The following is a 22,587-nucleotide window of genomic DNA, read 5'->3' as shown; positions in this document are numbered from 1 at the left end:
ATATATATATATCTGTGGTGCACTTCAATTCAAATATTTTAAACTAAATTTGTGGTGTCAGTTAATCTTACGATTTAGAGGTATTTTTCTTCACTTGTAAGTGAGAGATCCTTTTTTTTTCTTTTTTTTTTTTTTTGAACAAACAATATTTTCTACATTAAGGAGGTGGGGGAGTGTGCTAAGCCTCACAATAGGCTAGCAATAATGTAGTTCAAATTCGTCTTTGGTGAGAATCGCATGCATATCTAAAGAAGACCTATTCAACCTTCAATGCCACTAATATTGTCCTACAACAATAATATAGGGCACCAAAATTTCAAATTTGATCTCTGTTTTACTTCTCGATGAAAAGCAAAATCAACTTTTGATGAAAAATCATCAAGCTCAACCCATTGGCTCGAATGTTACACTTGAAGCGCATGTGACAAATTCTAGCAACCACAAACGACAGAAGAACCATCGTAGCCGTGGAAATGGGCGGCAACTCCAGCCATGAGCCCAAGGTCAACAAAGGAAAGGCCTTACCAAAGGAGGCCCCTAACTTCAAGAACAAGGGAAAAGCTACCATTTAATCGAATTCCATTACATTGGACATGTGGTACCGTTATGGATCAATGGACCATTGGTCACGCATATATCGAGCTACCCCTGAGGCTATTGCAAGTATCATTCCTGTCATGAGTCTAACCTTGCACATGTGGAACATCCCGACGATACTACCACAACTATAGAGGTTTCAAATTTTCAGGTGACATCCACTCCTATGGAAGAATGAAGTTTATTTTTCTAGACATGTTCGGGTGGTTTTTACCCCTCGTTGTTGAACCCAATATGGAATAACTTGTTTGGTTTGGTTTGTTTTGAATTATGGATAATTATGTCATGGATATTATTTCTCAATTGATTAATTGAATGAATAAAATTATATATATGCATGTGATCGATTCAATTAATTTATTTCTAGGTCTGACTAGTGGGGAAGTTAGTTGTCTGGCTGATAGTGCTACCACACACACCATCTTGCGTGAGCAACACTATCTTACTAACTTTGTACCTAAAAATGCACTTTTGACAACCCTTTCAAGTTCATCTAACTTGATGGAACAATATAGAAAGATCTGTATAATGTTGTCTAATGGTATTGAATTAACCATTAAAAAGACCCTCTATTTTCCTCGTTCCGAAAGAACATTGCTGAATTTTAGAGATATCTGAGATAATAAATATCATATTGAAACCACTGAAGAAAATGATTCTGATCATTTCTTATGAATATGGCCAGAAGTGTATTCACAAGAAGTTGGAATGTCTCTCGAGTGGGTTGTACATCACAACCATTCGAGCCATAAAGACCTATCACGTGGACGACCCTGAGCCCGGGTTCCAACCCATTTTCCTGCCTTGGCATGACCGGATGAGACATCCTAAACGGGATATGATGCGCCATATCCTCAAATCTTCACATGGGCATCATGTAACCTCTTATACCAGATACTAGACTTGCAAAGCATGCTACTTGGGGAAGTTGAACACTCAACCTTTATCTACAAAGATTAATCAGAATCCTCCAAAGTTTCTTTAGAGGATTCAAGGGGATATTTCTGGACCTATCCAACCAACATGTGGACCATTTAGATACTTCATGGTGTTGGTTGATGCATCGACACGTAGGTCATATGTTCACTTAATGTCCACATACAGCGCTGTTTTTGCAAAACTCTTAGCTCAAATCATTAAGCTTAGGGCTCACAACCCTGATTATCCGATTTAGTAAATTTGACTAGATTACGCTAGAAATTTTACGTCATGGTCCTTTGATGATGATTACATGTCAATTGGGATTGAAGTTGAGCATCTTGTACCCTATGTTCATACCGAAAACGGTCTAGTAGAAGCTTTCATAAAGCACATTCAATCGATAACTCAGATTTTGGTTATGCAAACCAAATTGCCGGTATTTGCTTAGGGCTATGCAATTTTGCATGCATCTATGTTGGTTTGCTTGAAGCCCACCACTACCCAATCTCTTTCACCGTTATGGTTGGTCACTAACGAAAGAGATTGTTTTGCGTGTTCTAAATGACGGTACAATTTTTTTTTCCCAGCATCGACATACTTTAGCATGATCCTTATCTTTGGCAACTGGAGTACATGTACAGTACATTTGCATTTCTTTCCAGAACGGTTATATGTTTTTAAAAAAATTCTCTTGTTAGCTTGATTATTGAGTAGGAAACACATACATGTATAGAAATTATCCTGAGGTTAATAATAAGTAAACACTACGAATATTGCTTGCTGTGTAAATTTGATTCATGTTCGGATAGTATAATGCAGTAGTAGTAAATCATTGACTGTTTCTTATAAAAAATGTAAGTTGCGGGGGTGTTAGTGGAAACCCAGTCAAAACCAGTAGAAGAGCCAAAGGGAGCATTGGTTTGACAATAATGCTGCTTGAAAAGAGTCACATATTATGCACACGATGAACTTTTACAGCAATCATAACAGATTGGACAACAAGGATCACATTGATGTGTGGAGGACCAACACGATGACTCTTAAAATGTCAGAGACTATTTGTAATAAAAATAAAAAATTAAATAGTTCATTTTAAGACATTCTACTTCTGCATGCTTATAATTACGAAATTTAAATGTTATTTTTTTAAGAAACACCGTCTATGGAAGTAATAAAGAAAAAGGTCGATAGCCTTTTAAAAAAATCCGATACTTCCGTTATCATCAAGAAAATAAACTTGAAGCATGACTTTAATTTATTATTCTAAGAAAAGAGTTTATGATGCTGATTGCATACCAACACAATTCGTTAAGAACCTTAAGATAGCAGGTCATCAACACGTTAACCCATTTGTATGACCAAATGAATGAAACTCGAGGACATGTCATGTAGATTTTTTTAGGTCCAATAAAATTATAAAAACACAACACTAAGGGCATAGTGAATAGATCATATAAGGGCATAGTCCACATATATATGGGATAGGATCGGGGGACACCCAGCATGGCCTCAATATTGAGAAGTTGAATTTCTGATTATTGGTACTTGGTGTTTGGTTCCTCCTGCATTTGATATGGTCTTTTCACATGAACATAGTTCTATTGATTTTCCATCCAGATGTAATAGTTCGTTCAAATGTATTCTGGTTTATTTCAGGAGTGCGTGATGAAAGTGACCATTCGTATAGCCCCAAAATTGTGCGGATTGGTCTTAAGGAACATCATTCTGTCCGTGCAGTCTCCATGAATGAACTGGTGTGTATTTGGCGGTAAATGAGGCAACAATGAGTTTCACTTTATAATTATTACTGAAAATATGACTTTAGTCCCTAGAATTTAATTTTACACATAAAAAACCCAACGTGACTTTTTTACTCTAGAAAAACCCAGTGACTAGGATCCACATAAGCGATTTCATTAATTACATTCAACTTGACACATTTTACATATTTTGGATGCCGAATCAGCGCAAAGAAAATATTGATGCATCCTATCTTGTTCTTCATTTGACAAGTACATCCACACTGACATGCATGAAGGGTCGAGTGTTACACCAATTCTTTGTTTCCCTTTGACTGTGTGACGACCAATAGCTTCTGATCCTATCTGAGCCTTCCCTTTAGTAGTGTCTACAATCTAATCTTATCATTTTCGGCGGGATTCACAACACTAGGTACTATCTCATTAAGCTTCACCTTTTTGGGTTCTCTCCAAGATTTCATCTCATCATAAACAAACCCAGTCAAGCGTATCGGTTTCCTTTGTTTCCTTTTCAACCTTACAATCCATGTAGCGATCACAGGGGATGAGGCATGTTTGTTTTCACCCATTTCCTTTTCTATGCATTCTAATAGTTGCGTAAGGTCCGACGACAGATCATCATACTGATTGTATGCATCTGCAACAAGAGCTTCAGTATCGCAGCACATTTCATGGTACACAACAGAATGCACTTGTGCTACCTCAACTTCAATTTTCAACTTTTTAATCTCTTCCTTCAATAACTTATTCTCTGAACGTTCCTTTTCCAGTCGTTGTTCCACACTAAGTTCAGAATTTTTTGGTACATTATGTGCCTCAACGAGTTTGCACTCGCTAAGACCTTTGTGGAAAAGATTGTCTTGTGAACTGATGAGTTGAAACATTTTGGACGGATTAAACTCTTTTTTGGAAGTAGTACTCACCACCTCTTTCGTTCGAATCTCATCAAAATTAGAACCACCACTCACACCGGTTGTCAAACGATGATTCGCAACACCCAAATTTTTCTGGTGTTCCAAAATGTAAGAGTGTAAACAAGTTACTACACATATTACACCATACAACTATTCTATATATAACGAATTTCAAACAACATACCACCACAAAATTAGTAATTTTACCTTTTCAGATGTAACCCTAGCAACTGTAACTGACGAGGTCATGTTTTTCGCTAAAGACTTATGGGCCGCAATTGGTTGTTGAGATTCATAGCTACGAAACTTGCTCTTCAAAATTCCAATGGCAGGGGTCTTATGCACATCATTTACATCCTGTATATATATATATATATACACACACACACACATATATACATTGTGATATACAGTAAACAATAAATTACAATACGCATTCATTAAAAACATGAGACAAAAGGTTAAAACCAAAACCGACATACCTGAAAGTCTTGATCACTGTCTCTGTGTGGGGACACCATAACGTGAGGTTCACACATCAAACTTCTATTCATGTGCGACTCTGATGCATCGCTAATCTAAAATAGGCAAAATGATAACCATCGCCAAAACATTTATATCAAAATCACCAAACATGCATTAAAAATATAAAAAAAAAAATTTAATTAAAAAAAAAAAAAAAAAAAAAAAAAAAGAAGTTAAGTTCAATTTTAACGTACCTGTAGCCTATCAATTTCAATAGCTGACATGGCCTCATGCAGTACCTGCAGATCCCACTTCACAAATTTGGGTGCCAAATCCATTCTTCCTTTTACAGGTTCAACCAATGAACTTATCTCACAAAACCAAAACTATTGACACACAAACATAAACTGGTCATCGAATTACAAAGCATAAAGAATGAATTATAAATTAACACACCCGATTAGGGTACAATACATACCGGCAACAGCACAACACATCCAGATACATGTGATGGTTTCCCGCAATTCTTGACCAGTTGTTTTTGCAAACAATCCGATGTTGCTTTTGCCCAATTGTAGCCCGCCATTGTTCGAACATCTTGACAACGGGAAGTTATGTTCCAAGAGATGGTACTACCACTATTACAAAATAATAATGTTATACAAAGATGCAAACACATTAGGCATACAAAATCCTCACGATTCTGTTGTGTTTTCCCTGTTACTATTGTAATCATAGCAGATTCAATATTTTGCCTTGTAACTCTGTCAACTGTCTTAAAATTTCTTTTAATGAAACCTTCCTCGGACTTTGAACAACGTTCATTAAGATTTATATCCCGACCAAAGTTAGGTAATCCAAGCAACTCCTCAACTTCAAACCCTGTTAACTTTTCACACCTATCACCAAATTTGAATTCAGATGTCCCGGCATTGAAACAATTAATTATTCTAATTATATCTACATAAGTCTTCCTACACATATCATCGCTAACCAACCCTCCATCATAAGCTTTGAAAAGACCCCAAAATGGTGTTCCTTTTATAATGTCTCGATGTTCGTCCTGAATTTTCAATTTCAAAACATTAAAAACATTCAAAAATGGACCAAAAGCAGCTCGGTATTGCATTTTTCCAAACTGTTTCCTGTTGATTTCCATTCCCAAATCTACAATGAAAAAGACAAAACAAAGCCAAAACAGGTTAGACAATGAATGTACCTACAAGATATATTCCATGTTACAATCAAAAGACTAGTTAAATTGAATGAGACTATGCCAATTTACCAACATGGCATATAAAATTCATTCAGGACTTTCCTCAAACACATTATGAGCGCACAATATAGAATTACACCGAAGTGTAAACAACACAATCGAGTCATACCAAAAAATATAGTATACTTACAAGTGAAATTCTGGTCGAATATGAACGAACGATTTGGAATAGATTACTTCCTCCAAATTTTTATCATTATCCAACGGTATATAATGTACCTACGAAACAAGCGAAATTAAATACTATGAAATCCATACAGATTTTCATAAAATAAATAGGTAAAAACGTATCATAATCACCTGTTTAAATGCACAGAGTATGATCGGATTCATTGAAGACCCACTACGCACCATGTTGTTTGAAAGTATCTCCATTTAAGTTGAATGGTGCGATTCAAATCTCAAAAACGGTTCGATTTTCTGATTGTCAATCTCTCCCCATAAACGTGGTAATTATTGAAATCAATGATGTTGTTATGGATGGTTTTCTGCAAAACGACTGGATTTGAAACGGTCATGGGATGATATTCTGAAACGCCTGGGGTTGTATTCTGAAACGCATGCTGAGGATGAGTGGCATAGGTGTAATACTATTGTATTACTAGGTCAATTGTTTTTCAATTGAGCTACACATTTTAAATTTGGGTTTATATTAGATGTTTATAGATACAAGGGTTTTAGTCTTAGGATTGTGAATTGCAAGGGGTAAAATCTAATGGACCCTTAATTTTATATCTGTGATCCTGTATTCAGTTTTATTTGATATTAGACTCTCTGTGTCTCTCTCTCTCTATTTCATATTTCATAATTGGTAGGTTTAAATTTCTATGTCTTTTATTTAGATACTTGATTTTTGTCCATTTTTAAAAGTGGAATTATGGCTCTTCTGTGGATATTTCAAAACCTTATATATGAAATAAAAAATTCCTGTGCAGATTAGGAGCTTTCCTTCTGCAGAGTTTTACTCGGAGTCATTGGAGGATGGTCCTAATATTATAGAGCAGACACAACGTCCTTGGCATGATTATCGATGCTTTGGACCCTTCTGCTTTTTTGACATGCATCAAGGGAAGGAATCCAAGCCCGAAGGAAGTGGTAGATCTGTTGTGAATGTTGCTGAGGTTGATTTTATCATGCTCTTGTATCATAATTTAGTGGATAAATATCCAGAGCTTAAATCAAGTCAGCGGTTCGTATCGTGGACAAGTAACTCTCTTGAAAGAACGTTTCAGAAGTACTTTCGGAGTGGAGTCTGACACATTCGTGGATATTACTACCATTGATGGTTGCCAGGTATCGTGACTCATTCTTTTATGGATTCCTTTGGAATTCTTCTCATTGCTAATAGACTTTGTTTTCTATTCAAAAGGTGATCAGTCGTTTTTATTTTTAATACTTTGGAAGTTTTCAAGATCAGTTTTTTTGGTTGATGTAATACCGTGTTATGTAGAGCTGTCTAGATGTCGGTGTATCTCATTTTATGTTGCATAGATTTGTCAAGTTGCACGATATCTCATAATTTTCATCGAATTATACCACAAAATATGATACAAACGATGACGAGGAGGAAAAAGGGGTGGGAGGAGCTGATGTGACTGTTGGGGTATTTGTTAAACAGAAACATCAAATATTTTAACATTGGGGGTTATTACTGACACTGCACTCCTCAAGGTGCAATTTCTCTCTTATGGTTTAATAAGATACGGGTGCACAATGACCTTTTTGAAGTGCGAATAACTTCTCCCTGAACTTTTAGAGACAATTTTTTCCTATTATTCAACTTGCGAAAATTGAAATGTTTGAATAAATGATCTTTTAATGTTTTTCTCAGGGACGTGAAAAGGATGTTGCAATATTTTCATGTGTCAGGACAAACGAACATGGAAAAATTGGGTTTCTGTCTGATTTTTGGCGAATGAATGTTGCGATCACTAGAGCAAAATCTTCTGTCTTGGTCTGTTATCGTTTGAAGTTAAGAATGAAGTTTCAAGTACTGTCTTACTTCATGTAATATGCATTTACATATTGACCTCTTTTTTAATCAGGTAGTGGGATCTGCATCAACATTAAGGAAGCGCGATGAGCATTGGAATAACCTTATCGAAAGCGCTGAAAAGAGGGATCGTTTGCTTAAGGTGAATATTCTTCCTGAGAATATGAATTCACACACTATTCATCACACCTCGTGCTCAATTTGGCCACACACCTGCTGTGATTGATTCATTTGTTTGGTCTTGTCCAACCGCATATGACGGTTCATGTTGCTAATATAGAATCGTAGGTTGAGCATTTGAAACTTCACACCAGGTTCTTAAATTTCTAGGTCCCACAACTTTTATGTTTTAGGACGATTTTCCGTAACTTGTGGTCCTTTGTGTAAGCAAGAGGAATAAATTGGTCCACGCATCATTTAGTATCAACTGCAACGAGCGCTACGTCAAAAGAACTTAACTACAACTCTCTTCATTTTATTGTTCTTTTGTTTCTCTCTGACATCGAATTTACTACATCTCTCTCCATTTTATTGTTCTTTTGTTTCTCTCAGACATCAAATCTGTCATCTCTTTCCATCCCAATACTTATCATTTATATGTATGTGAACACGAAAAATTCCTGACGACGAGGAACAAGAATACGTGGCACAAAATAATATTTTTGTGTTTAATGATTTTGGGGTTACGATCTCTCAAATTTGGTCCTCTGATTCGATTTCCGTAAGATGTAGATTTGTTGATCCAAGGGCCGTCGAGGCTTGATCTTGGATGAACAGTTGTAAGTTTCTTCAAGGGCCTTCGTGGCTTTGATCTTGAAGGTTGATGGAAGTTTCTTCAAGGGCCTTCAGGGCTTGATCTTGAATGTTGATGGATGAGCGGATCTTCAAGGGCTTTTGGGCTTGATCTTGAAGAATGGGTGTATGGATTTCTTCAAGGGCTTTTGGGCTTGATCTTGAAGGTTGATGGATGAGCAGATCTTCAAGGGCTTTTGGGCTTAGTCTTGAAGAACGATTGGATGTGTGGATTTGTTGAGGTTGTTGATCCAAAGGGCCGTTGGGGCTTGATCTTAGGATGAACGGTTGGAAGTTTCTTCAAGGGCCTTCGGGGCTTTGATCTTGAAGGTTGATGGAAGTTTCTTCAAGGGCCTTAGGGGCTTTGATCTTGAAGGTTGATGGAAGTTTCTTCAAGGGCCGTTGGGCTTGATCTTGAAGGTTGATGGAAGTTTCTTCAAGGGCCTTCGGGGCTTGATCTTGAAGTTTGATGGATGAGCGGATCTTCAAGGGCTTTTAGGCTTGATCTTGAAGAACGGTGATGAACGGATCTTCAAGGGCTTTTGGGCTTGATCTTGAAGAACGGTTGGTTTTCTTCAAGAGCCGTCGGGGCTTGATCTTGAATGAACAGTTGGTTTTCTTCAAGGGCTTTTGGGCTTGATCTTGAAGAATAGATATGTGGATTTGTTTGTTGATCCAAGGGCCGTCGGGGCTTGATCTTGAGTTGGTGGGAGTTCTTCAAGGGCCGTTGGGGCTTGATCTTGAAGGAGGATTTGACGAAGAACGAAGAGTGCTTTCTTGATCCTTCGGAATTCTTGGGAATTTGGATGCTTGAGAGCTTTGGAGTTTCAAAGCTTCAAGGATTTGGGGAATTCTCTTCCAATTTGGGAGTAGAGAAATGTATTTGTGAATTGGTGTCTTATTCCTCTTGATGGAGAAGCCTATTTATAGGCTTTGAGAGTGAATCACCACCATTCATTTTTTTGGTGAAGTGAGTGTAGGTTGTAGGTGAAGTGAATGGAGGTTGTAGGTGAAGTGGGTGGAGGTTGGAGGTTGTAGGTGAAGTGGGTAAAGGTTGTAGGTGAAGTGGGTGGAGGTTGTAGGTGAAGTGAATGGATGTTGTAGGTGAAGTAAATAAATGTTGTAATTTTAATACATTGGTTAACATTTATTTTACTGAAATTTCGATGTCTACAATGTATTCACAAACTTCTGATTCAATCGTATGACGTGTTCTGGCGATTTCTGTATCTGTAATGCAGGTCTCACAGCCATACGCTTCATTTTTCAGTGATGAGAATCTGGAAACCACGGCTATCAAGAAAGAATTCTCATTGGAGGAGGTTGAGAATGATGAGGTGGATAACTATGCAGGTTCATACAATTTTGGGGGTGCCGACCCGGCGGAGGGAGAGGAGAACGATTATGGAGACGGGGGAACCGTGTGAGATGAAAGTCTCATGCACCCTTTTGAATGATAAAGTAGTGAGGAATCCTCTTTTCGACTCTGACCCCGACTCCAGTTGTTGCTTTTCTTTCTATTACTTCAAAAGTAGCTGCTTCAGCTTCAACCATTCGAATTTTTTATATTTGTTTAGGTGGGAAAATTTTTTATGTTCGTTTGGGTGGGAGACTTGTGTAAGTTAAACGGGCTATTTATATGCGTCAAGCGCGCCCCCCACGTTATCATTGCTGTTTAGCAGTAATTATTTTATCACTTACAAGCTGAAAGCCTTGAGAGGACTCTTAAACACTTGTTGCTGTTTAGTAGAAGACTTTTGTAGGAGTTGTATTTTGTCTTATACGTAGAAGTAACGTTTCTGATCAGAAACGTTAAGTTACCAAAGTTTAGCGACAACCGTTACTGTTTCTTATAAGAATAGAAAATTAAGGATGTGCTTGTTTGCCTTCACTAAATCTCCTTGGACTGGATTGGACTAGCTATTGGTCCAATACCGTGTTTGTTACACGTAGGAATAGATTTAATGAGATTAGAGCCGACTCGTCCCGACTAAGTCCTTCGTTAGAAGGTCTTAAAGAGACCCCCCAATAAGCACAGGATTGCTAGGACCATTCGCGTCCTCGTCCAATTGTTCTCCTTGCTTCTTTGTTCTGGTCTAGTTAACCGACCTCGCCAAACCACCCCACCGACAGTGATGGCGACGATCGTCGACGAGATGTACTTGTTTTTGGCTCCGCATTTCTTCGACTTCATAAAGGACGAGAGCGAAGCCGAGTCTACCATAGAAAGCTCTTCACTGTCGGCGGCATGGCCATTCACGTCGATTGGAGGAGGGGATGAGGGTGGGTCATCGGAGAAGAGAGGTTGGATGAGGAGACGATGGTGGGCTTGCGGCTGGAGGTTTGATTCGGAGATGGAGGATCTCAATTACGCAGAGGTCTGATAGACTAATTCGCTTCTTTCTAGTTTTTCTCCCAATTTTTAATCTTTTCCCCATTTTTTAGTTTTTATTTTTTTTTTATCTTTTTGATTTAGGGGAAATTTATTGACAGTGTGGATTTATTGTTTGGTTTGATTTGAATTGGGCAAGCAAATCTTTGGTTTTGTTTTTATATAGAAAACGAACTTTTGGAGTGGATTATGAGTTAATTTGCAATTTCTCCTCTTGCGTATTTTATAATTTAGGATTTGATTGTAGGTTAATTAGAATATGATGTTGTTGTATGAAATTTTGTTGTTATGATTGTATACGGTCCATTTTTCATTGTTTTCGTTATCCCATTTCTTAGTCCGACACATCACCAAACGCTTCACTAAGTTTGTTCAACTTAGTCTATTCTAAGTCAGTGCAGCTTAGTCCCAAAAATTAATCCAGTCCGAGATAATCCAGTACAACAAATGCACCCTAAGTGTGACGCATCGTGCTATAATGAATAGGGAAATCGAATGACTATTTTGCCTTGTTATTAAGGCTTTGGAGGCAATCTCCTTGGTTGATGTTAGAAGGCGCTTTATCGAGGCATTAGCTCTGCAGTTTGGAAGACCAGTGGAAGCTGATTCGGTAGGCATCCTAGGGATGTAATGCTCTCTGCAAAGTTCTTGAAACGTTAAGACTAATTGTTCATATCTAATTCATAAAGCTTATTAAGTCTCACATGTTTATGTTTAATTTAAACATCATTGACGGATTACATGTTAGGTGTACGTAATTACTTGAACATTACGAGTAGAATATGCATGAAAAAAACTTAATCTTTAAAGTTGTATGTTTTAACTCATAAGTAATTTGTAGAACTACATAGGATTGTTAATGGTGACGGCTAAACCCTAATCCTTTTCACATTTGATTTCTCTCCAAAACTTTTTTTTATTTTCTCTCTCATTGCCGATTTTCGTTAGTCAAATTTAATTATTTTATTTTCTGTTCTTTTACTTTAATTCACAATTTCAAATCTTTTCCAAAACTTATGTTATATACTTGACTAAGAATTGATTTCAAATACAAATTATTCATATTGATCGGATAGAGAACAATCTTACTTGAGCTGTTTATACTATAATAACCTTATTCTTTTGTAAGTATTCTTATGTGTTTTAATTCCTATTTTTGCAAGTGTAAAAATCCTACCACTCTCAACATCAGCATGTTTGAATCTGAATTAGTTTGTCAACCATAATCAGTTGGCCAGCCAGTTCGATCTAGTTCGCTAGTCTAGTCTAATCCATTCCTATCCAGTCTAGTCTAGTTCGCTATAATTGCTCTTTTTCTTGAAAGCTCGCTTGAATTGTCTTGCCTTATCAGCCTCATAGAGCTTGCATCCGCATCTACTTGTTGGCAACTCATGTCGTGTATCGCCATGAATTTGACACGGGGTGTTGGAATATTAGTTATTATTTGATTGTCTAGGTTTGGGTCACACCTATCTGATTAGGATTCTTTAGATTCTGCATTCTATAAATATAGCTTGTAGTTTAGTATGAGAATTAAGTCAGTCAAGATGTAGGCCTTAGTTTGTAGCCGTCTCTGCATTCTTATTATTGTTTTCCTGTTAATAATATTCATAATTTATAAATTGTTTGTTCTTACGTTAGATGCTCTGATTTTTAACTGCACGCACATTCTCTAACTGCACGCACATAAGGCCTTTTATGGCCTAAGGCAGGCCTCTCGTGCCTAGTTTCAGAGGTTTAGTTCTTTTATTATCAATTTTGGTTTCCTTCAAAGCCGGGCTGATAATTCTGTGTTCGTTGTTATGGGTAGTGATCCCTCTGCTTTTCTTTCTAATTAAAAAAAAATAATTAGTTGTTGAACTTGATTTTAAAGACTTGGGCAAGCTGCTAATTTCTTCGGATAAATGTCTTTGGGTAAAGTACAAAAAACTACCTCAACTATTAGTGTCACGACACTTTCATACCTTATCTTTTAAAATTGACAATATCATACCTCATCTTTAAAATTTGGTACAATGTTATACATTTCGTTACTTGGCCGTTTACTTTTCAGTTAAATGCTGATGTGGCTTGATTCAGGACCCACTTTCTATTAAAAATATCAATAAAACTAAAAAAAAATTATTTAATATTTTTAAATATTAAAATAATAACAAAAAGTTTAAAAAAAAACCCTCATTTCGTCCCTCCCCTTCCGCTCCCCCCTCCTCTCTCTTCTCCCCATCTTCATCTTCTTCCCCCACCTGCAAACCAAAAAAAAAAAAAAAAATCCAATTTGTCTTCCTCCACACCCACAATCAGTTTCCCCCCTCCTCACCCCCTCTTCTCCCTCCTGCAACCTAGAAAAATAAAATAAAATAAATAAAAAAAACCCAAGTCCCGTTGGAGGGAAGATGGGTGCACAGAGAAGGTGGAGGATAGATGAGAGTGGTGAATTTGGGGTTTGATGGGTTTTCAAAAAAACAAAAAATTTCTTTTTTTCTTCCTCCTCCTTTTTTTCCTCTTATTCTTCTTCTTCCTCCTTCTCATTCTCCTTCTTCTTCTTCCGTAGGGGGTGTTGATGGGTTTTCCAATTTATTTTTTTTTTTTTTTTTTACTTTTTATTATTATTTTAATATTTAAAAAATATTATTTTTATTATTAGTTTTTAATAATATTTTAATGATTTTTTAATAGAAAGTGAGTTCCGAATCAAGCCACGTCAGCATTTAACTGAAAAGTAAACGGTCAAGTAACGGAAGTTATAACATTGCACCAAATTCTAAAGATGAAGTATGACATTGTCAATTTTAAAAGATGAGGTATGAAAGTGTTGTGACACTAATAATTGAGGTAATTTTTTGTACTTTACCCAAAGTCTTTTTTATGTGGCCGGATATTCATCTCACCCAGACAAGGTACACATTGAACATTCTCAAGAAGGGAGACATGCTTGATTGTTTTGACACGTACATGTGGTACTGAGTTGGCTGGTCCATGTTTCTATCGCTATTGTGGTGGAGGTCTTCAATATCTCACCATGACATGCCCCGACGTCTCCTTTGCCGTTCATAACGTTGCTCAAATCATGGGTCGTCCTACTTCTTTGCATTTGGAGGCAGTTAAACATATTTTGTGTTACTTAAAACGTACATATGGTCATGGTTTGCCAACATGATGTTGTGATGCTTCTTCTTCTCTTTCAGTTTACTCTAACGCAGATTGGGCAGCTTGTTCGGACACCCGTCATTTTGTCACAGGATTTTGTATCGTCCTGGGTTCTAACTTGATCACATGGTGTTATAAGAAACAACGAACAGCCTCTTGGTTAAGTACTGAAGCAAAGTATCGTGCCCTTGTTTATGGATGTGCAGATTCGATTTGGATATTTGGTCTTTTAAGTGAGCTGTGGGTTCCTATTCCTCGTCCAATTTTTTTCTAATGTGATAACTGGCAGCGATATATATAGTTGTTTGAATTGTACTCCATTCATGATTTGAATTGCACTAGCGTGATATATTCTTGTTGATGTTGGACAGAAACTTCACATCATGCACTTTTTTGGAAGAGACTTTGTAACGACAATTGTGGTGGTTTTCACGTATTGTTCATCTTTTAATTATAAGGAATGTATGTCATCTATTCTCATGACAAAGTGGGCAAATTATATAACTAAAGGTTGCAAGAGGAAACCAAATTTCATTAAAGTTGGTAATTATAACAACAATTGTGTTACTTCATTATAGTTGGTAATTTATATTGCATAATAAAGGTTGCAAGAGGAAACCAAATTTCATTAAAGCAGTTTCAAGACAGTAATATATTACTATATTTATATAATATATAGTATTATATAGGTAATCGATCATATTATAAGTTGTTGACAACTAAGTTTCGAGAACTCTTATTTCAAGGAATTATCTAGCTCATATTGGCATTGGCGTTGGCGTTGGCGTTGGCGTTGGCGTTGGCGTTGGTGTTGGTGTTGGTGTTGGTGTTGGTGTCGGTGTTGGTGTTGGTGCTGGTGCTGGTGTTGGTGTGGGAGTTGGCGTTGGTGTTGGAGTTGGCGCTGGATTCTTTTGAGGTGGCTGTGGTGGAGGATTTTTCTGTGGTGGAGGATTTTTCTGAGGTGGCGGTGGTGGCGGATTCTTTTTAGGTGGGGGTGGTGGTCCTCTCACTACAATAGGAGGAAGAAATGGTGGCTTGTAAAATGGTGGGGGTGGTGGCGGATTCTTCGGAGGTGGAGGTGGTGGTCCTCTCAGTACAATAGGAGGAAGAAATGGCGGCTTGTAAAATGGTGGTATAAACGTTGATGGCTTGTAAATTTCGTGTCTTATGGGAGTGACTTGTAGCTTGTCATCCTCATGGTATTGGGCATTGGATGAAGTTGTGATAAGAATAACCACTACAAGAAATAGCACAAACAACTTTAAGTAAGTCATCTCTGCTCTTCTTGTGTTACAAAATGGGAAGGGGCATCATTTTATAGGGGAAGGAATGATGGGTTTTGTGTTAATAATTTTGGTCAATAGGCAATTGGTAATTCATAGGCTCCAATGGGGTAGTATCTGCCCAACTGGTCTAATAACATTGCTTTTATGGTAGGGGAGGCTCAAAATTTTTGGCATGCTTTATAAATCGTATTCCTTATTCCTAAATTGTTCAACAAAAAATATATATATATATATATATATTTGTTTAAAAATTTAGTTAAAAATGGGGTGAGTTTGGCAATCTTGCATTCGTTTTAGTGGTAGCCTCAGGAATTTTATTCCAGGAATTTTTTATCCGTTACCAGTTACCATTTCAAGTTTCAAATCCCCAAATTGAAGTGGTATAATCTAGCAATCTTGTTCAAGTGTTTGGAAAAACACTAGAAAGGATAGAAAAATGAACGAGTTTTTAATTGTCTTTATTATTTAGGGAGATGATATACCCACCCATTAACAGTATTTCTTCACTCCCTTTTTAATGATACTTTTAATGACAACTCTAACCTTTTGCAAAATGACTTATAAGGTCATCTTTAACTATTTTATTCTTTTGTTTTTGTATTAAATTCTGAAAATAGAAGGAACGAAAACATGAGCCTAGCAAGTTGGAACCACCGCACACAACACCAACCAAGTTGAATCCACCGTTTTCCTCATCTCTTATGTCAATTCCTTCCCATCCATTTGAAATCTTCATCAAACACCATAGACCCATTACAATTACCTTAAGAAATCTTGATAATTGGATTCTCTCATACCCATTTGACGTGGTTTTGATACCCCTCTTCTACGATTAGTCATCTACTTGAGTTGTAATTGCAGAGAGTGACTATGAGGTCGATCGAGGATGTTGCTCATCCTCATAGTCTTGATTAAATTAGAGACAGAGTTGGCTAACGGTGAGAAGGGGGTTGCTTGCCGTCGAGTGGGTGGATATGCGGCAGTGACTAATTTTCTTTGTAGGGATAGTTTAGGAATATCAGTGGGTGGGAAAAGAGTGTTTTTCATTTTTACCTTTAGAGTGGGGTGGGAAAATAAGGTGGGGTGGGTCTAGTAGCTCTCATTATTTAATACCAAGGTTATCTAACTTATATTAACATTCGATACCCCATCATTCCATGCTTAGGCGGATCCGACGTACAAAAACGGCATTCCATCATGATCCATACCGCATGCGAGTAAAGCATAAGCTCTGTTTGTTTGGAAAGTCTATGAATGTTAATTTAAAAAAATAAAATAAAATATAAAAAAACTTCTGTTATAATTCGAGCAGCATTTTGTTTGAATCGGATTTCCAACATTTGCCTTTTGTATTTAAATCCAATCAATTTTCTTTTCTTCTTAAATGTTTGGCCTTAAATTGTCATTAAATGGGCAAGAGTTTGGCCACTGGGTAATTGGGGTATAGTCATTGACATTTAAACTCTAAGCTTAGCATATATGGATGGGGTTAAGCATCCTATTCTCCATCCCCTTGCTAAATATGTAGGCAGGATATGTAAAGACTAAGAAGCGTTTGGTGTTGAGGATTGGATTGAAATGCATAAAACATTTCAAGGTATGTTGAAAGAAAAATTGAAAACATTGTGGCCAACTTGGAAGTAGGAATCAATAAGAAAACTTAAGGCTAGTTTGGGATTGTGATGCTTTTGAAAAGAAAAAAAAGCAACATGTTAAAAAATCTGGAACATCAAATATGTTTGGTTAAACAAAAAATAAAATAAAAATAAAAAACCGATGTCAATAATAGTAGAAAAGCAGAAGTAGAGCTTACCATGCTTATAAAAAAAACTTTTTTTTTTTAACATAGTGATCAATGCCAATTTAATGAAATTTTCAAATGGCAAGTATACCCCCCAAATTTTACAAAATTACAATCTTTACCCTTACATTATTCTCTTTGGCAATTATTATATCACATTAAATATCATATTTTTTTTTTAGTCATTTAGCATATTCACAACAATTTTATATAAAAATTTACCAAACACTTAGACTTTTTGTTTTATTTTTTTTATTTTTTTTATAAGCAATTTTACAAAAAAAAAAAAAAATTTACCAAACACTCTAATTTTATTTTACAACTGTTTATTCTTACATCATAGTGGAAGTAGTTTTTTTTTTTTTTTTTTTTTTTTTTTTAACATAGCAATACCAAACTAGCCATTATTCACTACAATTATTCCTAAAATGGTAGGATGAAGGAGAAATTTCATTCATGTTTAGTCCCCTTTAATCCGATCCTCTATATAAAACGAGACCTAAAGTCAAGAATGTCATAAATAAAATAGGTTCCGAAAAACTATACAAATATAACCACTTGGATATATATATATATATATATATATATATATATATATATTTGTGGAGCACTTCAATTCAAATATTTTAAACTAAATTTGTGGTGTCAGTTAGTATTACGATTTAGAAGTATTTTTCTTCACTTGTAAGTGAGAGATCCCTTTTTTTTTTTTCTTTTTTTTTTTTGAACAAACGATATTATCTACACTAAGGAGGTGGGGGAATGTGCTAAGCCTCACAATAGGCTAGCAATAATGTAGTTCAAATTCGCCTTTGGTGAGAGTTGCATGCATATCTAGAGAAGACCTATTCGACCTTCAATGCCACTAATATTGTCCTACAACAACAATATAGGGCACCAAATTTTCAAATTTGATCTCTGTTTTACTTCTCGCTGAAAAGCAAAATCAACTTTTGATGAAAAATCATCAAGTTCAACCCATTGGCTCGAATGCTACGCTTGAAGCGCATGCAACTAATTCTAGCAGCCACAAACGACAGAAGAACCATCATAGCCGTGGAAATGGGCGGCAACTCTAGCCACGGGCCCAAGGTCAACAAAGCAAAGGCCTTGCCAAGGGAGGCCCCTAGCTTTAAGAACAAGGGAAAAGCTACCATTTAATTGAATTCCATTACATTGTACATGTGATACCGTTGTGGATCAATGGACCATTGGTGTGACAGCCTGTCCCGGACTTTTCGTACCGTAGGGGTGAAATGACGGTTTTGCTCCTAATGGATAATTGTTGTTTGTGTGGCTGTTTTGGGTTCTTGGTTGGTTGCATCCCAGCCACACATTCATCATCATCCTCATCCCATTCTCCTGTTGACCCTATCTATCCTGAGACCCCCTCTCTCTCTCCCATTCCTATCTTCTTGTACGGACAACACCATAACCCTTGGAAACTTCACGGATCATGGAAACAAATTACACAGTTGTGCTCGTGAGGTCCTTAGAAGTTCAACCAAACCCATTTCAGGTAAGGATACCTTCGTTTTCACGTCGAACTCGAGATCCCCGATTTTGGTCATTGTTCATGCACACGTTAATTCTTGTGTTTTTGGGAATTTCAAGCTTGTAGGAAGCTTGGTGAGGTTCTTAGGAGGTTCGGGGTGGTTTGTTTGAAGGTTTTGGACGTTGGGATCGTGAGTTGCAGGTTTGGCCGGAGTTGGTGGTGTTTTCCCAGCGAGTTTTTGTGGGTTTTAGTGCTTGAAAGTGGTATGGATTTGTTCTGCTTGTTGTAAGCTTCATTTTGGTACCAATTTTGTGAAATTTGGTTGAAAAACGAGTGAGATATCAAGTTTAGAAAATTTCCCGGTTTTCCGGTGCCGACAATGGCGCCGGAGTTTGGCCGGAGAAGATGACAGAATATTCCGCCAGTTTGGACGGAATATTCCTAACGGTGTTAATGGAATCAGTTAGATTTAACGGAATATTCCTGATGGCGTTAACTGACGCCGTCAGTGTGCCAGGCACGTGCCTGCACGTGGGCGGCGCGTACGGCGTCGAAAAATTATTTTTAAAATATGGGGATGTTCATGAGGTTGAGTAGATCACGTTGGTGTATTCATACACCCCATTTGAGCATTGTATGAGAAGTTATTTCGTAATGTTGGTTATGTGCTTTAAAATTTACGTTTTTATAGTTGTTTCGCATATAGGTGAGACCTATCCCGAGGACGAGCGCGATCACTCGAGGCAAGGGGGTTACGACCCTTCTACATACCAGTGAGTGGGCTTTTGGTTTTCCGTATATACCTATATACTTATGTTTTTCCCAGAAAGTGAAATGGAACGTTTATACGTTTATATGTCATGCAATATGTTTGCCGTTTAATTATGCATTATTAGTTGTATATATATATATATATATATATATATATATATGTTTGGTGATGCGGACGCATAGGTAAGTGCCAAGTAAGTTATGGTTTATGTTTATGTTTAGTAGTGATTTGAGATGCATAGAGAGCTCATAACCTGCACCCCCGGTGTTAGTGTTCCCGCCCAGTGTTGGGCACAGTCCTTCACGTGATGTTCACCTCCCGCACCACACGCTCATCTTGGATCCAAGTTAGGTGCACAGTCCTGTCATATAGACCACTTTAAGTGGTTCCGACTCGTAGGTAACCCGCAATTATTCACCCAGTCTTCACGTGATCGTAGCACTTGAGCGTACTTATTATACACCCAGTCCCGTACATACCACTTTAGGTGGTTCCGACTTGTGTGCAGGTATAGTTAGTGAGTTGGAGATTTGAGCTCTAAATTCAGCCGTACAGGTCACGTTAGGTGACTCCGGCTGACAGATTACATGGCATTGTTTGGCATTACCTGAGTACTTGCATTTTATTTCGAGGCATTTGGCATGGCATATTTCTGAGCATGGTTATTATATATATGTATATTCTATTTTTCTGGGAGGAATACAGGTTTTACGGCGATGGGTTAGAACTTTGTTTATGAAATGATTTTTGAAAAGCTTTGTTTTTGCCCACTCACGCTTTCTGTTTTGCGCCCCTCCAGGTTCTAGTTTGGCTAGCGCTTTTGGTGGCTTCCCAGAGGATTTTCCCGGCTTATCTGACAGATTATCACCAGTGTAGGACCACCTTTGGGTGTGTTTATTTAGTGTTGTTTCTCACACTTACGCTTGCACATGTATGTTATTTACTTTGTGTATAGCTAGGTTTGTTTTTATTCGTACTTTTATTATTATTTCTTAGCTTCCGCACTGTGCACATGGTTACGTCACTTCCACATGATGGCCAGCATGCCCTGATCTCGGTCGGGGTGTGTCAATTGGTCACACATATATCGAGCTACCCCTGAGGCTATTGCCAAGTATCATTCCTGTCATGAGTCTAACCTTGCACATGTGGAACATCCCGACGATACTACCACAACTATAGAGATTTCAAATTTTCAGGTGGCATCCACTCCTATGGAAGAATGAAGTTTATTTTTCTAGAGATGTTCGGGTGGTTTTTACCCCTAGTTGTTGAACCCAATATGGAATAACTTGTTTGGTTTGGTTTGTTTTGAATTATGGATAATTATGTCATGGATATTATTTCTAAATTGATTAATTGAATGAATAAAATTATATATATATATATATATATATGCATGTGATCGATTCAATTAATTTATTTCTAGGTATGACTAGTGGGGAAGTTAGTTGTTTGGTTGATAGTGCTACCACACACACCATCATGCGTGAGCAACACTATCTTACTAACATCATACCTAAAAATGCACTTTTGACAACCCTTTCAAGTTCATCTAACTTGATGGAACAATACAGAAAGGCTCGTATAATGTTGTCTAATGGTATTGAATTAACCATTAAAAAGGCCCTCTATTTTCCTCGTTCCGAAAGAACATTGCTGAGTTTTAGAGATATTCGAGATAACAAATATCATATTGAAACCACTGAAGAAAATGATTATGATCATTTCTTACGAATAAGGCCAGAAGTGTATTCACAAGAAGTTGGAATGTCTCTTGAGTGGGTTGTACATCACAACTATTTGAGTTATAGAGACCTATCACATGGACGACCCTGAGCCTGGGTTCCAAACCACTTTCCTGTCTTGGCATGACCGGATGAGACATCCTAAACGGGATATGATGCGCCATATCCTTAAATCTTCATATGGGCATCATATAACCTCTTATACCGGATACTCGACTTGCAAAGCATGCTACTTGGGCTAGTTGAACACTCAACCTTTATCTACAAAGATTAATCAGAATCCTCCAAAGTTTCTTTAGAGGATTCAAGGGGATATTTCTGGACCTATCCAACCAACATGTGGACCATTTAGATACTTCATGGTGTTGGTTGATGCATCGACACGTAGGTCATATGTCCGCTTAATGTCCACATACAACGCTGCTTTTGCGAAACTCTTAGCTCAAATCATTAAACTTAGGGCTCCACCCTGATTATCCGATTTAGTAAATTTGACTAGATTATGCTAGAAAGTTTACGTCACAGTCCTCTGATGATGATTGCATGTCAATTGGGATTGAAGTTGAGCATCTTGTACCCCATGTTCATACTGAAAACGGTCTAGTAAAAAGCTTTCATAAAGCACATTCAATCGATAACTTAGACTTTGGTTATGTGAACCAAATTGCCGGTATTTTCCTAGGGCTATGCTATTCTGCATGCAGTTATGTTGGTTTGCTTGAAGCCCACCAATACCCAATCTCTTTCACCGTTATAGTTGATCATTGGATACAAGTCTGATGTCTTGCATTTAAGTGTGTTTGGGTGCGCAGTCAATATGTCAATAACGACGCCACTACATACCAAAATAGGTCCTTAGAAAAGAATGTGAATTTATGTCGGTTATGATTTGCCATCAATTATTCGCAATTTAAAGCCCTTGACATGAGATCTCTTTACCGCATGTTTTGCAAATTCACTTTGATGAGACAATCTTGCCATCGTTAGGAGGAGATAAGAATGTTAACGTTTCTATAGAACGTCACAAATTGTCGTGGTATGCTCCCACTATGTCTCATTTAGATCCCCACACTGCCCAGTCTAAAACTGGAGTACGTCGTATTCTAGGTCTTTAAAGAATTGCTCAAAGCATGTCGAATGCTTTTACTGATCTAAATAAGGTGACGAAATCATAAATACCAATTACAAACGCACCTACAAGGATCGATGTACTTTAGGTAACATCGCC

General features: G+C 37.2%; 2 protein-coding genes across 3 annotated transcripts; one reads left to right on the top strand and one right to left on the bottom strand.

The window, feature by feature from the left end:
- Positions 1 to 3,498: 3,498 nt before the first annotated feature.
- Positions 3,499 to 6,456, bottom strand: LOC148690345 (uncharacterized). 2 transcript variants are annotated; one of them, XM_088685410.1, is made up of 7 exons: positions 6,234 to 6,456; positions 6,064 to 6,152; positions 5,136 to 5,824; positions 4,912 to 5,043; positions 4,675 to 4,770; positions 4,400 to 4,549; positions 3,499 to 4,285 (listed from the first exon to the last, which is right to left on the bottom strand). In XM_088685410.1, exons 3-7 carry the CDS (start codon positions 5,814 to 5,816, stop codon positions 3,647 to 3,649), a joined length of 1,698 nt encoding a protein of 565 aa, XP_088541536.1. In that variant the 5' UTR covers positions 5,817 to 5,824; positions 6,064 to 6,152; positions 6,234 to 6,456; the 3' UTR covers positions 3,499 to 3,646. The 2 variants fall into 2 exon arrangements, with proteins under 2 accessions (XP_088541536.1, XP_088541537.1); XM_088685411.1 differs by having other exon boundaries at positions 5,136 to 5,295; positions 6,234 to 6,446.
- A 416-nt stretch (positions 6,457 to 6,872) lies between these two features.
- On the top strand, positions 6,873 to 10,145 carry LOC137728085 (putative helicase MAGATAMA 3). The gene is made up of 4 exons (XM_088686351.1): positions 6,873 to 7,226; positions 7,765 to 7,887; positions 7,979 to 8,068; positions 9,960 to 10,145. The coding sequence occupies exons 2-4, from the start codon at positions 7,849 to 7,851 to the stop codon at positions 10,143 to 10,145; spliced, it is 315 nt and encodes a 104-aa protein (XP_088542477.1). The 5' UTR covers positions 6,873 to 7,226; positions 7,765 to 7,848.
- Positions 10,146 to 22,587: the final 12,442 nt, after the last annotated feature.

Source organism: Pyrus communis, chromosome 15 (assembly GCF_041283825.1).
Source record: "Pyrus communis isolate YQ-2024b chromosome 15, ASM4128382v1, whole genome shotgun sequence".
NCBI lineage: Eukaryota > Viridiplantae > Streptophyta > Magnoliopsida > Rosales > Rosaceae > Pyrus > Pyrus communis.
This window is presented reverse-complemented; position numbering and strand designations above follow the sequence as displayed.